This window comes from Accipiter gentilis, chromosome 5 (genome assembly GCF_929443795.1).
Source record: "Accipiter gentilis chromosome 5, bAccGen1.1, whole genome shotgun sequence".
In the NCBI taxonomy this organism is placed as follows: Eukaryota; Metazoa; Chordata; class Aves; order Accipitriformes; family Accipitridae; genus Astur; species Astur gentilis.
In genome coordinates, this window is record NC_064884.1 from 22,495,400 (window position 1) to 22,517,922 (window position 22,523).

At 36.8% G+C, this 22,523-nt stretch overlaps 1 protein-coding gene across 4 annotated transcripts in view; it reads left to right on the top strand.

The window, feature by feature from the left end:
* The window catches only part of LAMA2 (laminin subunit alpha 2), a 383,544-nt gene that overhangs the window by 191,636 nt on the left and 169,385 nt on the right, over positions 1 to 22,523 (top strand). For all 4 annotated transcript variants that reach the window (XM_049800395.1, XM_049800397.1, XM_049800396.1 and 1 more), the window contains exons 13-15: positions 15,296 to 15,397; positions 15,979 to 16,190; positions 22,326 to 22,437. In XM_049800395.1, coding sequence (XP_049656352.1) covers positions 15,296 to 15,397; positions 15,979 to 16,190; positions 22,326 to 22,437 — 426 coding nt within the window. The remainder of the gene's footprint in view (positions 1 to 15,295; positions 15,398 to 15,978; positions 16,191 to 22,325; positions 22,438 to 22,523) is intronic.

The window sequence follows — 22,523 nt, forward strand, 5'->3', positions numbered from 1 at the left end:
TGTTAGCATTATCTTTTGCTCTTCAGAAGTGAGATATCAACACCCTAGTTGGCACTTGGTGCTACAGGAAAATACAAATCCCCTGTCTGCAGAAATTTTCAGAAATCAATTAAGTTCATGGAGCTACAGCAGTTTCTATCAGCAGGAGACCAGTTCTGACACATCTATGAGAAAGTAAGAGCAGCTGTAGTTAGTCAGAGGAAAGGTCTGTCTAGCCTAGGAATGGTCTCCAGCAGTGACCAACAGTGTATGCATATGGAATAGTATATGCAAGCAAGCACACATCAATGCTGTCTTGCACACCAACCCAGTATACAGCAATTTGCACACATTTCCTGAGCTAGAGAATGGCTCTGTTACAGTCTGAGGTAAGAGAATGAAATGCTGAATGGATTAGAAGATACACAGCATTAGATAAAAAGTGATTTACTTAAATTCTTAAACCATAATTAGTAGTTTATGCAAGAGATTATGAAATAATAACAAATGGGCCAGTACAAGTAGGGGAAGGGTGGGAAGAGACAGAGGAAGAAACAGAATTCATACGTTAATAGTGGAGATCATGGCAGCGGAGGACTGAAAGACAGTGTTGGATCTAATCTCTGTCCATTCTAAATTTCAAACAACTGTAGATCTAAGAAATTTTACTGTCAACAGTGGGGAGGGGAATTTCTCCTACGACCAAGTGAAGTGCAGAGGGTCTGGAACACACCGCTGAGTCAAAACAATGATTTCCAGCCTGAAGATAGATGCTATAGCAAAAAACCCACAAAACACTCCCTGATATCTGTGATTAACTTAATACATGAGTATCATTTAAATATAGATTAACATTTGTAAAAGAGTTTATGCTGTTTTCTTACTGTGTCTGGAAACTTGTATAACTTGTGTAGGTCACAGTCCTCATCTAACACATATTTTAAACAGCACTAAGTTAAGCTCAACATTTTTAATCATTTTTTCTCCTAATGCTATTGTGAAGTAGTAGCTCTTTTATCCACATTTTATCTTCCAGCTATAAAAAGTTAATCGTTGCTTCAGACTATACCATTTGCATTAAATCTAAGGCGGCATGAAACCCTGCTAAATATTAAAGAGTTTGAGATTGAAGCAGAAAATTTACATTGTTAGTCAAAAATTGTTTTATTAGGACTTAGCAGCCTGGCTTACATTAGATATGAGCAGAAAATATACATTGCTAACAGAAACAAGGAAGGAAGGAACATATTCAATTAAAGGAAATTTATGTAGGTATATAAATCACATTAATCGCACTCAGAAGACCTTGTATTTATATATTATATATGAACTACATACAAGGATGTTGATTCTTTGTGAGTTTTATAGCTATTTGTTACACCAAGAATTCAAAAGATATTGAAGGGAAGTTAAAAGTTGGTATCCTGGCTAAAATATTAAAATGAAGCTGAGGTTTTCCAACCTATCTGTTGAAATTCAGGATAACTTTTTGGAAAGCTATTGAAAAAGAGTCAGTATAATGAATAATAAAAAAATCCCAGATTTTATTAGATTCAAGATTCATATGTTGTTATTTAGCTTCAAAGATCCTGGAGCATGTAATGAAATTCTATACTAAGGCTTTACTATTTCATGTTGCAAAATTAGTTATTCTTCAAACAGTTGCTTATAACATCAAAACTCAGAATGATTTCATCATTCTTTTTATGGTCTCTGATGCACATAGGTACTGTCATTCTCCATTCTCCAAGGATAGAAATGAGGAAACATGAATCAATCAGTTGCTAGAAACTGAACTTATGTTGAGAGAAATAGATAGCTAACATAAACTCTTATTCTCCTCCCCTGTCCTGCTGAGGAGGGGCAGTGAGATAGTGGCTTGGTGGGCACCTGACAGCCAGCCAATTTCAACCCACCACAAAATCTCACAAATTTAGGGAGTACCTTCAGTCTCAATATTCCAATTGGTAGCTTTAACAGCACCAAGCTTTTGAGATCAAGCATCATATCCAGACTAATTTTGGTGGGATTACTTCATCCTTCCTTATTAACACCTCATTTGATTGCCTTTAGCTATGCTTTTCTAGCTGAACATCATTAAATAAGCTATGGAAAAAGTGTTCTTGCTTTTAGGTAGAGTCAAGAAAAGAACTGCAGTCCATCACTTAACTTTTGGTTTTTGATTAGTGGTCTGTTGAAACATCAGTATCTTCCTCCTTTAACCTGGCTGGTCTTTGAGGATCTCTGTGTAGATCTTTTTTCTTTTAATTATGCCAATGGCCTTTTCTGCATCCTAATAATTTTTCAGTCCAAGCAGATCTGAATTTGAGTCAGGGAGTTGTCTGAAAGATGAGGGATCTATCCTTCCTTCTTTCATACTCAGAAAGAGTGAAGTTTGAAATATACCTTTTGAAGAAGGCACTGTCCCAGAAGGAAGCTGCCAATCATTGAAGGTGAGAAGTATCCACACCTATATACACAGCAACCAAATATAATATACCCAGCGCCCGTGTACTGTAAGGGAAGGAATTTCTTTATAAAAAGTCTCTGTAAAATTGAAAAGTGTCAGCATTCTTAGAGAAAGCAAATTGAAGGGATATCTTTTAGCTAGTAAGGTCAAGTATATCTTCTGGAAAGGTACAAAAGATACAGTGTTGAGTTGGATGACTAATGTGGATTTGCAGAAGATAATTTTTCAGTAGAAATATTTTTTTCGCATTATTTTTTTTCATTGCTGTGTGTGGATACTTACTCTATATTCATCCTGTACATTCATTATGATCATATTGGATATAATTTTAGATAACTAGACTTTGTGTAATTATTCTCCTCTAAGCTTTGAGGGCAGTATTACTTTTTAGGTGCCTCTGATATTTTCAGAAGATTAAAATAAGGTGTATATAGGACAATACTGTCACATAGTTTTCATGCTCACTTTGTTGTGCAGTATATTCTGTAGCCAAAGGTAAAGGAATTTCTGATATTTTGTAAGGTGAATTTGTGAAGAGAATAGGAGGCTTTCTTTGAAACATGTGACTCTTACTTAAATCCACATAGCACTTTCTGTAAAAAAATTTGCAAAATATCCACATGATTAAGTGTATGAAGTCAACAGGCCTGAGAACATTTAATCTCAGTAGAACTTCTCCCCACCTGTGTGAATTCAAATTCATGTTATGTTAATCACACCCTCTATATTAACATACCTCATGGAACTACAATGTTTTTTGATGATGAATCCTTCAAATGGGACTCAGTATAGGACTTTCATAGAGCTTATTATGCCAGTGTAAGATTGATGTTGATTCTTTCAGCACATTTAACCCTTGGGCAGTATACTTGCACTTTTTCTGGACAATTATTAATTAATCCAAAGCAAATTTTCTCCATCATTCTGCCTTTAAAGCAGAGGTAACTCATGAATATAAGGGTCCTTTTTTTCCCAATAAAAGATACAGTACGTAAATTAAAATTGATAGAAAACATTGCTTCAAGTCTGTAAATGGAAGGCACTGCACCTGTAGGAACAAATGGTAGGAAGAAGTGGCAACCTGTATTGTCTAGCTGTAAAATAATGTAACTTTTCTAATCATGATAGTTTATGGAGAACAGATACTTGTTATGTTATTCCATTAAAGAAAGAAGAAAAAAATTAATGTTAAAAATAACACACACAAATGCAGAAACCACAAAGTTCATAGAGTTAGATTATCCTCACAATAACTCAAGGATTATTTTTTTTTGTCAGCTCCTATTAAGGCAAATTGAAGTTGAAAGAATAAATTATCTTATGGAGGTCTTATAAAGCTATGCTATTTCTCCTTTCTTACACTTGGGCATCAGTTCACTTGTCTTCTCTTTCTTTTTGCTGTCCAATCTCATTAGCTTGATTGCTCACCCTTCCTCCAGCCTTCTAAGAAGAAATGTAGTTTTTTCATAGAATATCATATCTAAGAAAGATAAAGACTTTGACCTTTAAGAAAAAAATAAATTTTACCTGCAAGGATTTTCAGAAAGGACCTTTTCTTTAAGATTATTTTGAAACAAACTTGTTAACCTTTTTAAACAGCAGCAGTTTTGTAAGTTTTGTAGTTTTCAAAGATGAGTGCATATCAAGTTTTGTTTTCGCTGTGTGTGCATATGCATATACAGTGTGTGTGTGTGTATCTGTGCACGTGCAGTGTTTGTATATATGAGTGCATTGCCTCAAGTAAGAATCATCTGTGGATTACCATGATGGTGATAACAAGTGCAGAATTGCTTTCTTGGGTGCAATAAAGAATGGAATGACAGATTCTGTCTACACTGATATATTTTTTAAATTCTGTCTTAAAGCATATTTATCAGATTTTGCATAATATATACATGTATTTAGTTACTATTAACTAGCATGCATTTCAACTAACATCAAACACAAGTTTCTTTCTCTAAAAGAAAACATGGGTATTTTTCAAAACTATGTTAGCTTGTCATGAATAAGGTTAGTTGAAGAAAGGCTACAAAACTAACAAACCAGGAAAGTGGCCATGAATTTAATCATGAGAAAGCATTGGCTCCAGCGGCAAAGCAATTCAAAACATGGTTTATGCTCACTGAAAATAGAGGAAAAATCACAGGAGTTCTGATTCACTGCTTTGTTTTCCCCTGCCCTGAAAAATAAAATCAAAATGCAAGGAGTTTCGGGGGTGTTTTTTAATGATTAGTGTCATTTTATGATGTACTATGTACTATTTTATGATATAGTACACAGAGCCATGTTTATACAGATCTATATCTTTGTTTAATACTCAGATGTTTAATTTTACTCTTTTTATTTTGATATGTGATCCTTAGAAGTTTCCATGATATGCAGTAAAATACTAAATAAGAACATATTATTGTTGTGTTTATTATGTCAAATGATGAGCCACCTCTGAAAAGCAGAGATTTGGGCTTTGCATATCCTTGCATTTTTGTTAGAAAAGAAGGAATTTTCTTCAAAATATGGATGTATTTACATGCTATTTCATTCAAAATATCCCACTTTAAAAGTTAAAAATGCTGACAGATATTAAAAACAGTATATCCTTTCTGTCAGAATAATTTTGCACAACAGATACTGCAGTTACACAACTCTTTCATGCTTGAAACATTATGATATGTTTCAATTTCCTAAAGGATCCCAAAGTGCTAGTTATGTCATACTTTGCTTTGAATTACTTGTGCAGTCATCATTGTGGTACAATATTGTCCATAGTAATATTGTAAAACAGTTAAGTAGAAGGATGTAGGAAAATCACTTTTGGCTGTATAGAAGTTAAGGGGGTTTTTTCATTTTCAGTTGTGGCAAAGTTTAGAAATAACATTCCTGAGCTATTGTGCTTGGTGCTTTACAAACACAGAAACAAAAGAAAGCCTAAGATCAAGAATACTTACAGTCTAACTTGGTGAACTGTACTAACAAAGAAATAGAATTTTAACTATTTCTTGTGGCTACTTACACTGTTTAAGCTTTTTTCAGTAGCAAGTCAACACTTCAGAAGTATTCATGGATTTTGATTTTAAGATCATTACACAGTGGGATGTCCTCAACATCAGATGCAAATATTGATTACCCCTAAATGCAATAGCAAGGCTGAGGGAAATATTTTTACTAAAAACAGCTTTTAATTTGGACTTGAACAGTTGCTCTTGTTTTATAGTTCTGCTTTTTTTGTTTTTAATAATCCTTGCATGCTGGGGTTTTGTTGCCATAGAAATATGAGCTTTTTTAGTTTTGCAAAATTATGCAAATTCTTTTTCTTCTTAAAATATTCATGAAGGAGTACAGCCAGAGATGGGAGGGTAAGGGTCGGTTCTTGTGTCTTAATGGAATTGAACATTGACATAAATGTTCTAGTTAGTATTTCATTCTAATATTACAGGAAGGCATTTATTGATATGTCTACAGTAATTATGGTTTGTCCCTTTGGAACCAAAGACCATGGAACTGGGAGATGAACATTTAATCTGGAAAATTAAGAATTATTTTCAAGTATGAGGTGTTGACAGCTCCAAGACCAGCAGTAAACAGTTTTTATTTAGAAACGTTTGATGAGGATATGTTATTTAGAAACATGTCTCAGAGCTGATACGCAAATAGTGAGTTTGATGTCAATATCACTAATAGTCTGAAACATGTTCACGGTTAAAGAAAAAGTGGTATTTTTATCCAGACCTACACCCTTCAGCCACTCTGGTCCTGCTAAATTGATGCTTATAAAGATCAGAGCAGCTGTTGCAAAAAACTAGTCAGCAGCTGGTGAGTTTGTATTAGCTTTTTTTTTTTTTCTCCTCTGCAGTTTAACTGTATTCAGTCAGGGAAAAAAATGTCTGCAATTTTGATGACATATGAGCTTAATTTTTTTTAAATAACCCTCTATGATGAGTGCCTGACATATTATGCTACAGTGTTACAGTTTCTGGCATATTTTTGCCAGACTGGGAGACTTCCAAAGACCGAGATTTACTTGCTACCGCAGTAATAGGCATGGGCAGTAACTGGTTACCACATCACTACTGGAAGAATATACACCCTGCTTTATATTTTTGAATCCTTGATCCAGTTACAGCATCTGGGAGAACAGTGGTTGGGAAGGCACAGTCACAGAAGGACTTTGATCATACGGAAAGCAAAGGAGGAGGAAGAAAGTGAGTAACCATGCTAAGGTTATGTGCTATGGTTACCATGGTTATGTAATTGTAACAAAGTAATCATATATTCTAAATTTTGTGAAGGCTTATCCTTAGCAAAGTGGATTTTAGACTTCAGGAATGGTTGGCCAGACAGTTCTGTTTCTCTTATCCAGTGAGAGGAAATGACAGCTGGGAAAGATGGTAGAGATTTGAGAATTTGTAGAGTAAATGTCTACATTCATAATTACATTTCAAGAAACAGCATATAATCTTATTGTGAAAATTTTTTAATTAGTCACTGATTCCATTAATTTTTTCAGTGCTAAGTTCAGAAAGAGCGACTACTCAACATAAGGAGGAGTGGCAGCACAGAGCTCACAGGAGAGCTGATGTCCTTCAGTTCCCATCTTCCTTAGGAGCTGAGATTTATTCAATTTTTCCTTTTAGAGTTCCATGATATAATTGAATGTTTCGATATTATGTATTAAACACAATGAGTTGTTGCATTTTATTTAGACACCCAATTCTTCTTTGCTTCTAAAAAATGCAGTCTGTTCATCCAAGGAGGAAGAGAACCAGTGTTATGAAATGGTAATGTTAATACAGTATCTCAGTAACAGTGAGACTGAGCTGAGTTTATGGGTATAATTTAGAAGATCCACAAATAAGAAGGTTATTGAATTCTTTAATATTTTCCATTTAAATGTTTCTTATTATAGCTGATACATTGAATTAAAAGAATTGTGTAAGAATTTATTTGGTCTACATTTCATGTGACAAACTATCTTAAATATGAAGGGCCCGGAAATAAGCATCAGATTGTCATGCTTAAGATGGCAAGAGTTATCAATCACTTTACAAACATTATGCCTTGCATCTTCTGGAGCAAGAAGGAAAAGGCAGTAGGACCAAAAATCAAAAAGCTTTAGACTGTCTGATTACACTTCATTTACTGGTTTTGTAGCAAAAACCAAGGGATACTTGCAAAGGATGATTAAGGAGATACTTACTAGAATATAATGCATTCCCCTTTTGATGTTCTTTCTTCACTCATGTTTCTGTTGTGTTTGAATCTGAATGCATGGTATTTCTCTGATAAGTGCCAGGGTACTCTTTCTACTGCCTAGTGATCAGGTGCAGTGTACAGAAAGACTTTGCTATCACTGAGACTAATAGGTGTTCTGGAAGGTATCCCATTGCTCAAATACTGTTATAAAATATATGAAAGAGACATGGTCAAGGTACATGTGAAGTACAATCTGGCAGAGTTTGGGTTGCTACTTATCAGTTGTGCTTGCTCTGTGGACAGGTGTTACTTGTCTCTTAATCAGAAAACCTTCACTTAGGGGAAAAAAAATTAAAACCATGTATTTGATGGTTCTTTTCATTGCTGGGAAACTTTAAAATATTCAGAGTTATTGTGAGTGTGTTGTTCCATTATCCAATATATGAAAGAAGAAGGTCTTACACAATGAGTTTTTAAGGATTTTTTTTTCCAGTTTTCCATAAAGGTTGTTTGAGGTAGAGCAAATAAATCTTTTCTCACTGGTATGCTTTATATCTTGCCCTTTGATTTCTTAGCATATAGCTTAGACATTGGAGAACATTCTGTGATCAAATGAGTACCTCCATTGAATAAAACTCCTTTATCTTTGACTCAACTCCACTTTTACATAGTATCAGCAGAGGAAATACTAAAAATTAAGGAGGCTGTATCCTAACAGTCTCAATAAAATTCAAAAAAAGAATTACTTGGAAATTTTCTTGGTTATCAGAGTGGTCTGTTTCAAGAAACTGGAGGTGACAATGAATGGTTTGAAATGCTGTTTGCCCTTTGAGTGGTTCAGTACTGTAGAAAAACACTCATGGAAAGCAACTAAACCAAACAATATAGTAGTCATATTCCCTTCTTGTTCTGTTAACTTCACTGGAAGCAGTATTCTGCGTAATTTAATTTAAGTACAATGTAGCATCAATTTGTATAATTTATATAGAAGAATTTTGACTGTAATTAAACAGGGGAACTGTAGGATTCTGAACTAGCTGGGATAAAGTTGGTGGAACTCTAGGTGGTAGAGAGTTGGGGGAAAGAGCCCATTCTTTCAGGGAAAAAAATTAACTTCCCTGTGAAGAAAATTGGCATTTTTTTTAAAGCTAGCCAGAACTATACTGTCATTCAAATGGAACATGATTATTCTGCTCCCTGCTTTATCTGAAATATTACTATAATGCCTCAGAAGAGTTTTTATACCCTATCTAAATTCAAGTCTGTCTAGGAGAGGAGAGTCTATTTAATCTCTAATTGGATCTTGAGTAGAACTAAAACATGCAATCTTTACTGAGAGCTATTGCTAAATGAATAAAAGTTTGATGTTTTCTTGGTGATGCTTCTATCAAATTCTTTTCTAGTCCCTGCCTTCCCTCACGCTACAACCAGCATGAAGACTGGATCAGCAAAACCCAATTAAATATCATAAATTTACAGTCAGTACTTTTTCGTAAAGAAGGTAATAATCCAGATGAGAGCTGGATTAACAATAGAATATTTTCTTAAACGTAAGTAAATTAAGTTAGGAAAAGCAGCCCTTTGTCCATTCCCTTCTGCATTGGGTAGGCTGGCTAGAAGAACACATATACATTTAGCTATCAACTAGTTAAGATGGTACATTGTCTATTCAGTGCCTTGTCAAATCATATCACAACTGCATAGGTGCCAATCAATTACAGACTAAATTGGTCACCACTAATAAACAAGGAGCAATCTTACTTTTTTAAAAGGATTTCCTTCACATAGTTAGTGCTTATGTTCTGGTGGCAGATATCTCTATATTTGCTGAAATCTGTGTCGTAAAATAAATGTGTACCTAGAGAGTTTCTGAAGGTGAAAGGGTCCAAATAAACTTCAACATTTTATTGCACCTCTATTTCATGGAAATTCAAGAATTCTAGCAGGCAATGTTAAACTGTATATAATATGATTTCATTACCTTCAAACACTGTATCTAGTGGTAGATATTGCCACCAGGAATATGATAGAGCCACTGGAAGACTCAGAGAGCATCTGTGTCATTTCTCATAATCATGACAGCAAGTGGAAGAACATTCACAGGCATATCAGGAAACAAATGGGGGTTTTGTTTGCTTTGGGGTTGTCTTCTCGAATAAGAGAACATTATTAACTCTTAGAATGTTGAGTTACTATGAGCAGCTTGCTGTGAGACTCCTCCTTGGTTTTGTACTCAGTGGTATGTGTATTAGCTTTCTCCACTGAAATGTTCTCTCTGTTCATGTTTGTAAGCCTTTTCTTTTTCTTTTTTTTTCTTTTCTTTTTCTCGTAGCATTTGTTCACTTGGTATAGTTCTAATTGTATGTCTATGTATACAATAATGTAATAGCAAACAGGGTTCATGCTTCCAAAAGCATGTCGCCTTTCTATAGCTGTACTGCAGCTATAGTGGTCTAATAAAAATATGAACTCTTTCCATAATGCTTGTCTCTGTAATACAATGTGTCAGTGACTATATTTCTGCTAGAACCACTAACAGTGAAGAGGGAAACATTGTCCACCTTCTTTATATTTGTTGATGCCTTTTATTTTGCTCATTTCTAAAGTCTGGTGTTGTATGAGTATTGGTCTAAATCTAGTTTAATACAGTAATATATTTTTGCTTTTGAATGTGTCATGTTCTCTTGTGTTAGGCCTGAGAGCAAAGCCTTTCTGAGCTAAATCCATTCTGATACAGATTTTACTACTAAACATATGAGCAAGGTGCATGTGTTTTATTTCAATAATACAGTTACTGTGTAACACTTTATTCATTTGTGAAATGTATTTTATGTCTTCCAAGTTGTTTCCTAAATATCAATACAAATTGAAGTGATTTGAAAGTCATCCATCAGTGGGGAAACCATAGACAAGCCACTTTCTAGATTCTTTTAGTTGTCTACACATAGCAACATAGTGACACATCAGATGCCCCGGTATCTTCCATCTAGCTTCCACTCAAGAGGGTCATGGTCATGTAATTCACAAATTGGCAACTATATTAAGATGCTTTAATCATGAACTGAGTGTCTTCCTAGCTGGCAGCAGAGTATTTTACTGTTTAATGAGATAAGGGATTGTAAACAGCACCCTGTTTAGTGGAGGTAGCTCCTGATCTTCTGAACTTATATTTGGCAGATGTTGTTCAGAAGAAATGAGGCAGCCTCTAGTATAGTGCAGTAAGTGCTAAAACTCGACAGGCAGAGTTACAAGAGGCACTGGAGAAAGAAAGTGTGAATCACCAAATGATTCAAGAATAAGATGGGTTATAAAAGCTGTATAAGAAAGAAGTACTCTCCAATGACATTTGCTGGAGAGATCCTGACAGCTTGCCTCAGAAAAGCATGGACAGCAGACTGACTAATGGAAGAAGAGAAAAACTTCTAGAATTTGATTTCCATATGAAGAGATGCAAGCTTTCCTCACCTATAGCTTTGCAAGTATTTGTAGCAATGCTGTTTGTTTTCAATGCTGTAAATATTTGTAGTTTACTATCATTTGTCCTGATTTAAAAGTGATTTTAGTGTGGCAGGCATAACATCAAAGCATGCTTTACACAAGGTAGTACTAAGTGCTTCCTCCTACCCCCCAGCTTTCTTCCTGTTGAGCTTGGGCATTTGTTCACAAGAAAGGAGCCGTATCTCCTGCATCAAATAGTTTTGGCTGACCCAGAATGCAACTGTCAGGATGTCATAACCAGTCTTTTCTGCTCTCTGGTTATATCCTTTAACAACATGTAACATAATAGTAGAATTACAGTTAATCATGAACAACCAAAAACAATTAACTATCATCTGCCAGAAACTTGGTGGATTAGAATTAAAATAGCTGTGATTTCTCTCTCCTATACTTGTATTTCTTGGGGAGTCTGTGACTTTTCTTGAACATGTAGATTCTGCCTCTTTAGCTGGGAAGAAATATTTGATGTATTAATCTAAAAACAGGTGGGAGAGACAAAGAAAACTCTGTGGAACTTCCTTGACGTTTTTAGTCAGCTATTCTTGTCCCAACAATACATGTTTTTGTCACCAGCAAGGCAAACTTTTATGCTCTGTTCTCTCTGGTGTTGATATGGCCCTCGATGACAATCCTTGAGGCAGAAATCTGAATCTTCGGGTGATACAGAGAACAATGTCAAAATGAAGGGATCTCACAGGTGCCCAACTTCTGTATTGCCCTTGTATTCAAAATTCAGTGAAAAGTATTTTTTGCACTAGATGAGACATAATTGTTCATGCAGCATGTGGATTGACCTCTGAATTCTTTTGCCTGTGAGTGCACTTGTACTTTAAATGTACAAAGGAAGGAAATTACCTTTATAAGCAATGGCAGAAGGAAGTAGTACTTTCTCTTTTATATAAGTTTGGGGTTTTTTTCTAATCTACATTGGTATTATACAGCACACAAGGTAAATATATATTCTGAACTACCAGGTACTCTCTCTGATAAGTGCCATTTTGGGACCTTGAATTCAATGTGCAATCCTGTATGTGATATGCAAATCTTGCCAGTTGCAGCTGTGAAACTCAGACTGCTGTGGCTAGCAGAGACCTCAAGAGACTTCTTAGTCATATTCCAGCTCTTAGGCATCATACCTAGAGTATTTCTGACATGTTTGAACTGCTGTTAAACATTTAATGAAGGAATTCAGCAGCATTTTCAAGTAGCTTGACACTGTTTTGATCATCAGAAAGCTTTCTGTATATTCAAGCCGAATCTTCTCCATGCTTCCCTGCAGTTGCCACAGGAAAATAAAAATGGCCATTTAATTTTTTCAGTCTTTTATGTTTTGGAAAACTGTTTTCCAATTCCTTCTTAGTGTTGTCTTTTCTGGACTAGTCAAACCCACCCCTTTCCTCTAGTGTTTCCTGTTGGTTATGTTTTAGAAGTCCCTAATCCATTCTGGTTGCTTTCTCTAAACTATTATCTATTTCTCTACTCCTTTCTAACAGATTTTTGGTCAAAGTTTGCATTGTTAAGTGCTTTTCTATTTGCATTTATTTTAAATCAGAACCTTTTTTTTTTTTTCCCCCCCTGTATAACCTATCCATTCCCCATGTTGGATTTTCACTTACTAAGGTAAAAGTTATGTAGTTGGTAAAAACTAAAACCTGTCTTAGTACATATTTTTTATAGGTTGCCTGAAACCACACAATCTTTGTTTTCCCATTATTTTCACTTTCTTGAATACTTGTAGTTTGAACTTGGAACAGAAATGATAAAATTCTGAGAAAGTTACTCTTTTAAAATGTTTGTCTAAAGCTGAAAGCAATTCTGGGTACTTCTTGCAGCATTTCAGGTATCTAAGTTTGCTATATTCCTCTTACAGTTATAAACCAGTGTTTAGCCTTGACCACAGGCAAAACAAAAATGCTGTACAAGGTGTGTCTAAGGAAAAAAAAGTGTTTTCATGTTGTTATGGTCAAGGCTGAATGTAGTTGCATTGGTCCTAACAGGTTTGCATACTATGCAGATAAACATCGGATGCTGATGTTTGCCGATGATACTACACTAGGAAGAGCTATGGACTCCCTTGAGGGTAGAGAGGTCTTACAGAGATATCTGGATAGACTAGAGAGCTGGGCAGTCACCAACCCTTTGAAATTTAACAAGAGCACATGTGGATTCTGCACCTGGGATGGGGTAATCCTGCTTATACATGAAAATTGGGGGATGAGAGGCTGGAGAGCAGCCCTGCAGAAAGACATCTGGGGGTTTGGGTTGATGGCAAGTTGAATATGAGTCGGTAGTGTGGTCTGTCAGCCAAAAGGGCCAACCATGTCCTGGGGTGCATCTATCAGAGCACAGATAGTCGGTTGTGGGAGGTGATTGTCCCACTCTACGCTGCAGTGGTGCAGCCCCACTTCGAGTACTGCATGAAGTTTTGGGCGCCTCAATATAAGGACATCAAGCTATTAAGAGTGTGTCCAGAGGACAGCGACCAAGATAGTGAAAGGTCTTGAGGGCAGGACTTCCAAGGATCATCTGAGGTCACTTGGTTTGTTTAGCTTGAAGAAGAGAAGGCTGAGGGGTGACCTTATCGCAGTCTACAACTTACTTAAGGGAGGCAGCGGAGGGGGAGGTGCTGATCTCCTGTGTCTGGTGACGAGCCATAGGACACGAGGAAATGGAGTGAAGCTACATCAGGGGAAGTTCAGACTGGACATTAGGAAAAGGTTCTTCACTGAGAGGGTGGTCGGTCACTGGAACAGGCTCCCCAGGGAAGTGGTCATAGCATCAAGCCTGTCAGAGTTCAAGGAGCATCTGGATGACGCTCTTAGTCATATGGTTGAGTTTTAGGTAGTCCTGCAAGGAATGGGGGGTTGGACTCAATGATCCTTATGGGTCCCTTCCAACTTGAGATATTCTATGATCCTATGATTCTGTGATCCAAGCTTTGGGTTACCAATTGGAGTAAATTTTCTGTCTTTAACTTAGCAATTAGCTGTACAGCCTCAGATGCAGTTTATGGATTTTTATACCTTTATGGATAATTCAAATTAGTTGATTTCCATGCCTTAAATACTGGGACTTTTTTTCTCCGCTTAAATTAGATGCATCATAAAATAATGAAGTTGATGATTTTCACTCCTTTCTGTTACTGTGTGAAAAAACATCTAGTATGAGGGCCAGAGACAGCACATTATGTCCTTGAGAATAACCAGATTATTCTCTTTGTAGAAGACTCATGAGCTTGCTCTGTGGTCAGCAGTATGCACTGGAAGGGCAAATGGATCTCTATGACTTCAGTAGTCTCTGAGAGGAGGCTCATATTGCACTGAAGTATAAGGCAGATGCATTTAAAAACCAAAATGCAGCTCTTGCAACCTCTGATTTGCCTATGTTGCTTCCAAACAATTAACAAAAAGCACTGTTTTTATACTGAACTCTGTCATTCAAGTCTGCAGCTTTTGATTTGCATCCTAAAACTGATCTACTTTTTCTGTTTTTTCATGGAAAAGCTAGTGTCAGTGCCATGGTTTTGGTTGCTGAAAGAGCATAGAAAAAATATATTGGCATGACATGAGAGCCTGGTTATTGACTTCTTACACTGAAGGCTGAGTCAAACTGAGAGAAAGGGCTGGAGCATTCTTTTAAAGTAAATTTGTTTGACTCCATGAGGGAAAATTCTTACTTGATTTTAGGTTAGAGTTCATTCTAAGAAAAACATCACTGGGCTTTTTTCTTTTTTGGTCATTTGCCCCATCAACAAAACTGACATTATTGAATCTTCTAAAGGTTGCTAAGGCTGCTGATGTAGAGGCCCAGCCTAAATGAGGACCACATAACTGAAATACACTGAAAACCTAATGTCAGTATCAAGTGGAAATTTGCATAGATTTCAAATCTGTTTCTGATTACTTTGTTAGTCCTTGTGTTTAAGGAATTTGCAGCCTTCGACAGGCATAGGAGAAAAATGACTGGGCGTGATTTCTAGATCGTTGAGCAAGAAGGGAACAGTCCATAGAACTGTAATCCTCAGGTGTCTGCATATGGTTTTGCAACACTAGAAGTCTATTTCTGGGAAATACTGACACTGGAGAAAACTGCCCCCAAATGGTTAAAGCCTGTTTTCCTTCATTTAATTGCAAAAAAAAATTGTCTTTTTCTCCATAGGTAGCAGCTGCTGGAGGACATCTGAAATTTACAGTCTCCTATGACTTCACAGAGGAAGAAGAGACAGGTCAAATGATGGTTCAATCTGATGTCATCATAGAGGTAAAGTGATAGTATTTTCAGCCACCAAAAAAAAAAAAAAAAGAAAATTTCCTACTGCTTCAGATGTGCAGTGTGAAGCCTGGTGGTTGAGGACACAAAACAGCAGCGTACACGTAATTCTGCTAATTTATAGTATCAGAAAATGGACACATGTTAGAGAACTAAAACCTTCATCATCTCAAGGAACCTCTGGCAACATTGCAGTAGCTTACAAAACTATATTCTTCCTGTTCATCAGGAAGAATGAAGAAATAAAATAATTGGTTGTTTTAGGTAACACTTTCACATTCTTTCAGCAGACCTGTTCTTGTGCATCTTGGCATTGTATGAATTTGCTTTTGCTGAGGCAAAACCATGACACTAGGTTTTAGCTGAATAAGCTAAACTTTCTTTTGCACTGACTTTCAACTTTATCAGGCAAGCCCATTTCAGGGTTATGAGAGATGAACGTTATTCCTGATATTTATTATTCCTGTAAAATATATTATTCAGTAAATCCTGTACCCCAACTGGCTACAGATAGAGCTTTTTTCCCTGACATTTTTCATATTTAAATGTCTCTCTCTCATGGCTCTATCTAGGGAGGTGACTTGAGAATCAGCACTCCAAAAGGGGGGATTCACCTGCAGCCTTCTGAAGAGCACACTGAAGAAATTGTGCTGAAACCAGAATCTTTCTCTGTGCATGGCACTGACGTTCCAGTCAGCAGGAGGGAGTTCATGACTATCCTTGCAAATGTGAAGAGGATCCTTATAAGAGCCACGTACAGCTATGGGATGAATGCCATCTACAGGTGAATGTGGGAAACGTGTCCGTTTGCTACAGTCAGTTTCACAAAATGCTTGTTTTCTCTCTTCAGAGAGATAATGTGGAGAGCTAAGCTGATGTAATTTAAAACACACTAATTTATTATCATTAAATCCATGGCATTCCTTTACACTTTCAAACAGTTAGTATTTTTTTCATTTTGGGTAGGCAGGATGAGGAGAGGCAACACAAGGAAGCAGCCTTGTAAGAAAATGAAATCACATGGACTGTTAAGGCATGAATGACAGCTCTATAAATAAGTTTATTTTGTGAACACTGTAATTCCCATGTGTATGGTAAATCATGGAGTACAGTAATGACACGTTGAAGTAAGAGATGATATATTGCTTATATATTGTTTTCACCATTTAATGAGCGTACAGGGAGGGCCACATTAACAGTGGACCAGAGAATAATATCCTAAGTCTCTAAGCTGGAAAAGTGGCTCGATGGGAGTTTTCTATGTTTTTAATCAGTACCACACAGAGAACTGTCTAATCCCAAAGCCTTTCCCTTGATTTATGTCATGCTGCCTGGACTGCTTAAAACCACTGATTTCATGTGAACTCTTCTGAGTCTTCTGATAAAATGAAAGACATATTATATGGGATGGCACAGTTGTTCTGTCTCAGTGGCTGCAGTGTGGTTGAACCTGTAAAGCTCATCTTGCATTTAAAATTTTCATGAGTGCATGAACATGTACTCCAGGTGGGCTAGAAGACAGCCTCTTTCCTGATACTGTATGATTTCACACTATCTATACACTAATAGTTAGGTGGCATAAATAATATTATTTAAATTTACAATTGAATTAATTGCATAGTAGTTTTCTACTCAAAAGCCATGAAACCTGAAACATTCTCTAACCTACACATCACTTGATTCAGCAGCATAAGCCAATTTGGAATGGAGGGAGCTGATAGCACATTAGTGATTATTTGCTGAGAGAGTAGATACAGTTTTTGTTACTGTGAAATTTCTTAAGCAATCCAAACATCATTTGAATACTTAGGTAATTAAAATACATCCTAAATTGAAAGGCAGGTTGTGTCAACAGCATGCAGTTTTCTGATTTGAGCTTTGGCAGTGTACATTTTTTCCCTGCAAAAAGAATTCGTGTTTTTTCAATCTCTTTCTGTGGTTAATTAGTATGTATTACCTCCCTGTAAATCAGTTGGTGAATCATAGCTAGCTTGAGTTTGAGCCAAACTGTTTCCGAATTTGCTCATTTGGCCATCAGTCTTGCATCTCCTTGCATCCAGTTTGAAAACCTTTCACGGCCCATCACCTTCCCACCCTGGTGTTAGAGGAGAGTCAAACCACCAGGCCAGAGCTCATCACTTATGCACTATGAGCAGACCATGAGGAGCTGTTAATCCACAGCTTACAGCTGAGACCAGTGGGAGCTCAGTGAGTGCTGTTTCTCCACTCTGTTCTCATTCAAATAAAATAAAATAAAATAAAATGTCAGAATTTTCCAAACTAAGGGGGTGCAGGGGCAGTTTTGGGGTGAACAATAGGGGCTTTTATGCTATGCTGTTTTAAAGGACATATGTATGATTGTTTGGGCCAAAGATCTTACTAAGTATTATGGGAAACGTAAACTTCAGCCATCAGTGGTTTACATATATTTGTGTACTGACATTTGCACTAGAATGAGAAGGGGGGCTTTCCTACAAAACCCACTTTGGCTAGGCAGTTAAAATCTGTGAAGAAAGTGCATTGCTGGACATGCATTGGCTCCATCTTGCTTCTACTGTGGGACAGTGCGGGTGGGACAGATCAGAACCCCTCTGGGCAACAACATAGAGCTCAGGTCAGCACACACATGTAGAACTGGCACAGTCTATAGTTCATGCCCTGTAAGTTAAAAGTGGCAGACCTCTCAGTGGCACATTTGGAAGACTAGGCATCACCACCTGCATCCCGGATTACTGCTTTAGCCATTTGACCATGTGTGGTGCCTCACTGTTTTGTAGTCTTGTTCATATTCAGCCTTTGGAACATTTTAGTGGTATGTTATAGATAACTTTCCGAAAACATGTCTTGGAAATATTCTTCAAGAAGAGCTCTGGGGCAAACATATAATTTATGCTTTGCAGGTTAGCAGCCACCATCTTCTACATGTAGTGACATTACAGTTAGGAAGGTTAGTCCCTTAAAGACAGTGATTTAAAAGGGGGTTAGGGGAAGGGAGTGAAGTAATTTTGAAGAGTACCTTTTCTGCTTGAAATGGTACCTCTCTAGCCATCCCTATGGTGTCTCTTACCAGAGGAGAATGCAATGTTTACTGTGTTACTGTGATTACCATCAGCATGTCCAGAAGTGTCTGCAAATAGTTTGCTCACAAGTAAACTATTTTATTTTATTGAGTGCTGTCAGGGTGCTCATTGCAGTTTAGTGTGACAGAAGAGAGGGTATGAAATTCCAGTCACAATTAAATTAATTTTTTATCTTTGATTTAACTGGTGGAATCGTAGTTTCACCCATCAGGGTGGGATTTACTGGCTGGAGTTAAGTCTTCTCAGAACAGTGCATGCTCCCAGTCCCAATCACACTAGGACCTCCACATACACATGAGGTAGCAGCAACAGCATCTACTGTCATCCAGCCCGGCTTATGATCTGTTGTAGACATATTGCTGATTTTCAGGGTATGCCTCAGTCCTGACTTTTTTATATTCTCTTTGACTTTCACTCATGCTAAAACATACTAGGTGCAAAGCTGTGCTCATAACTCTAAGATCATGCAAAACAACTCTTTTCTCCATATTCTGCCCTTTTAGAAATGCAGGGAAAATGTCAAGACCCAATGAAGAGGATATTCTTTGTGAAATCTTGGGCTGATTAAGGACTACTGTTGATGGGCTCCAAAGGAAGACATTTTTGCCAAAGAAGTAGTGTAGAGCTAAGCCTTAGTAGATAAGTAGATCTGAGTTTTTTAAAGTAAAGTTTCTTATTGTGTTTTAAACAGGTATGTGTGGTGGACAGATGGATATTCCTCTGAGAGAGTAGAGAGAGTCTGGCAGAGAGACAGAAATATTACAGGGTTGTTAGATCCTGCGTGAATGACAATTTCTGCCTCAAAGCATCAGGAGAATTATGCAACATACTAATTAGAGATTACTGTATTAAGCAATCCATTCATTTAAATACTGAAAGTTTTCAAAATGGCTAATGACTCCACATGTGTAAGGATTTTCAAGGGTGCTATTATAATCTGTGCTTGAGAAGAGGCCAGGATGGAGACATTGTAAGATTAAGCAACTTTCTTGCAGTCATGTAGAGAGAGGCTTAAAAATTCAATGGAGGTGACTCCAGGTAGCGAGACCTTTAACTTAAAGATTCTGTTGTTCACCCTTGCTTAGTTTAACCTACTAGAAACATTAGTTAATCAGTAGCACTTACAAGTAGTTACTAAACAATATTAATGCAGTAATGGTGAATTTCACTCGAGCATGATTTTGAGAACATTTTGGGGGTCATTTTAAGCTTAGAATGTTGTTATTGCTCTGTGACATAATTGGGAAGCTTCTGCAAATGAGTGGGCTTTCATTTAGATGATCAGGTAGGATAAAAAATGAGAACACAGGAATGCAGCAATCAATTTGAAAGCGATTACAGCTTCTGGGTTTAAACTGAGATCCTGCTCTAACTTGTCAGATCTTCCAAACTGCTGCAGTTAAGTCCATCTGTGCTGGAAGCAACAGGCCAGGAAGAGAGAGCTCTCTCTTATCATTTTGTTTAATCTAGTATTGTTAGCTTGTGCTTCAAAGAAAGTTCAGTAGCACTGTTTCTTCAGTTTTAATATTCTGAGTGGCCACTGATGGTAAATGTTGTAGACACTCAGACGGCCATTGGAAATTGTGTTACTAAAGATAATGGATTGTTTGCAACCACATATAGAATCAGTGCTAGATGCAAGGAGAGAGAGGGAAGGAAAGGCTGAGGGTTTTCTTCCATATGCAGAATTGGATTCAAGACAAATGAGCAATGATTGGGTCAGTACTTCATGTGCCTTATGTAGCTGATATGATTCAGATGCCTGGCATAGCAGACAGTAAACTATGCTGCAACTGCCTGAAACATCCCCTTCCCTTTTAATCTTGTTTGTTTTTAGAAGTCAACAGTTGCTGGCTGACAGTAACAGTCAGCTTAAATATTTGGTCTCGATGTCGAATTTCAAATTGTTCATGCATCTCTAGGATCCAGTACCCCATTACTGCCAGCATTATGTATTTTAATGAATGCAGAATGGCATCAAGGAATCAAAATTACAACATCAAAATGGGAGAAAAAAAAATCACTGCAGCTTTCTTCACTGAGTAACTGTTAATGCTAAAAACTGTTAAACACATTAAAATCCCATTTAGCAAATAGCAGAACGTAATGAAAATTGGAACAATTCAGTGAATACAAATGTAGGATAATACTGGGTGGATTGTTTCTGTGTGTGTAAGTGCTTCTCTTTGTTCCAAGGTCTGTGCTGAGAGGGAACTAGCTATAGTTCAAAGGATAAATAAAACTTGGCCTTTTACTAGTAATTTGTTTCTTCATTTACAGATTTTTCTTCTTCAATTGTTAGATTTTTTACTGTTAAAGTCATGACTACTTGATATCTAATATCCTAGAAATTGGTTATCTTATTGTAAGGAAAACTCAAAAGGATGATTGCAAAATAAGCATACAGCAATGGAGCGAAGGGGAAATATTGAAAAGTGAGAGAGATCTTACTGAAGATCTGGATTGGAACATGCATCCTTCTCTTAAAATAGTTTCAAGAACCTTTTACAGAGGTTCTAGGACCACCAAATTAGGTTCAAGTTTGTAACTGCATAATCCACAATGGTAGTCCCTCCAAAGTTCAGTCATATCCCTAATGATGGTAAAATTTCTGCTTTTCTGAAGCTCCCATCCCAATTTCAGAAATCTTCCCTTTTTTCCCCTTACCTTTCATGTCTGTCTTATTGAGAGTAGCCATAAAATTGAGTGGGGAAATGTCCTGTCTTAATCTTTCCTCCAACTACTGCAGTAACAACAAACTATTTTTCTTGGATGTTTTCTTATCCAAGGTCATCCAAATAATTTTCAGGATTTTTTGCCAGCCAAACGATAAATGCCTTAGTATGGAGGAAAAAAAAGTTTGGTTTACATTTTCCAAAGAAAACTGATTATTAACAAAATGCATGTCATGATAGAAAGTTATTTTTTGCTGAAAAAGACTTCAGAAGAAGCTTTTCGGGTAGCTCTAGTAATCACTCTGTTAAGATTGCTGGGTGAAAATAGAAGTCATTGAGCCTCTATAATGCCTTAATGTTTCTTCTGAAATCTCATAAGAATTGAATCCCCAAATCCCAATTTGTTTCCCCAAATGGATACTGTTGAGGTAAAATACATCTGTTTCGCATATTACCTGTGAGATTATCAAAAGACTTTTGTTGTCTCTCTCATCATACTTCCATGCTTTTTTAAATAAAAATCATGTTCAGTGTTTGGCTAAACAATGGCTGTTTAGCCAATTTCTAGCATTTATTTTTTAAGGGCAGTTGTGCAGAAAATTCTCTAACTCTGTCTTCTCTGTCATTGGGGAAACCAAGGTATGTGGTAGAAGATTTCCATCTTCTTTCATACACATAATACTTAGGTCCTCCTAGACAGAGCTGAAATCTTTTTCAGAGGTCAAATCTCCAGAATAAAAATACCCTATTACCAAAACTTAGTCATGTAATATTTTAGAAAGCTGGAGTAGTAGTTTATCAATTTTGAGGCTACTGCTTAGTGTCAAATTTACTATATATACAGCTTCAATGCAAGTTGGCACATGTGGCTTGCAGGCCAGGAATAGCCTTCCGTCTACTGGTACAGTGCTGTGAGACTTTTAAAATCTATTTTTATCAATGTGTGTCTGACCATAGTCTCCCTCACATGGTGGACAAAAATAGTAACAAGCCTACAGACGTGTCATTTAGGAAGAAATAGATGACTATGAAAACCTCCTTATTTTTAAACAGGAAAACATAAACAGGCCACTGAATGTCTCTATATACTATTTATTGCATCCAGCTGCACATATGCTTCCATCTAATTTGCTATTGTAACGGTTTCATTTCTGTTACGTCCAGACTAAGAAGTGTTAGCATTGAAGCTGCTGACCATGCTTCAACTGGGAGAAAGATGGCATCTGCAGTGGAGTTATGTGACTGTCCCCCGGGGTATGATGGTACCTCGTGTGAGGTAAGTATCACGGTGCAGTCTAAATCAATTGTGCTAACACTGTCGTAGTTGTAAGCAACTGGTGGCCCTGTGTTGGTAGAAAATGG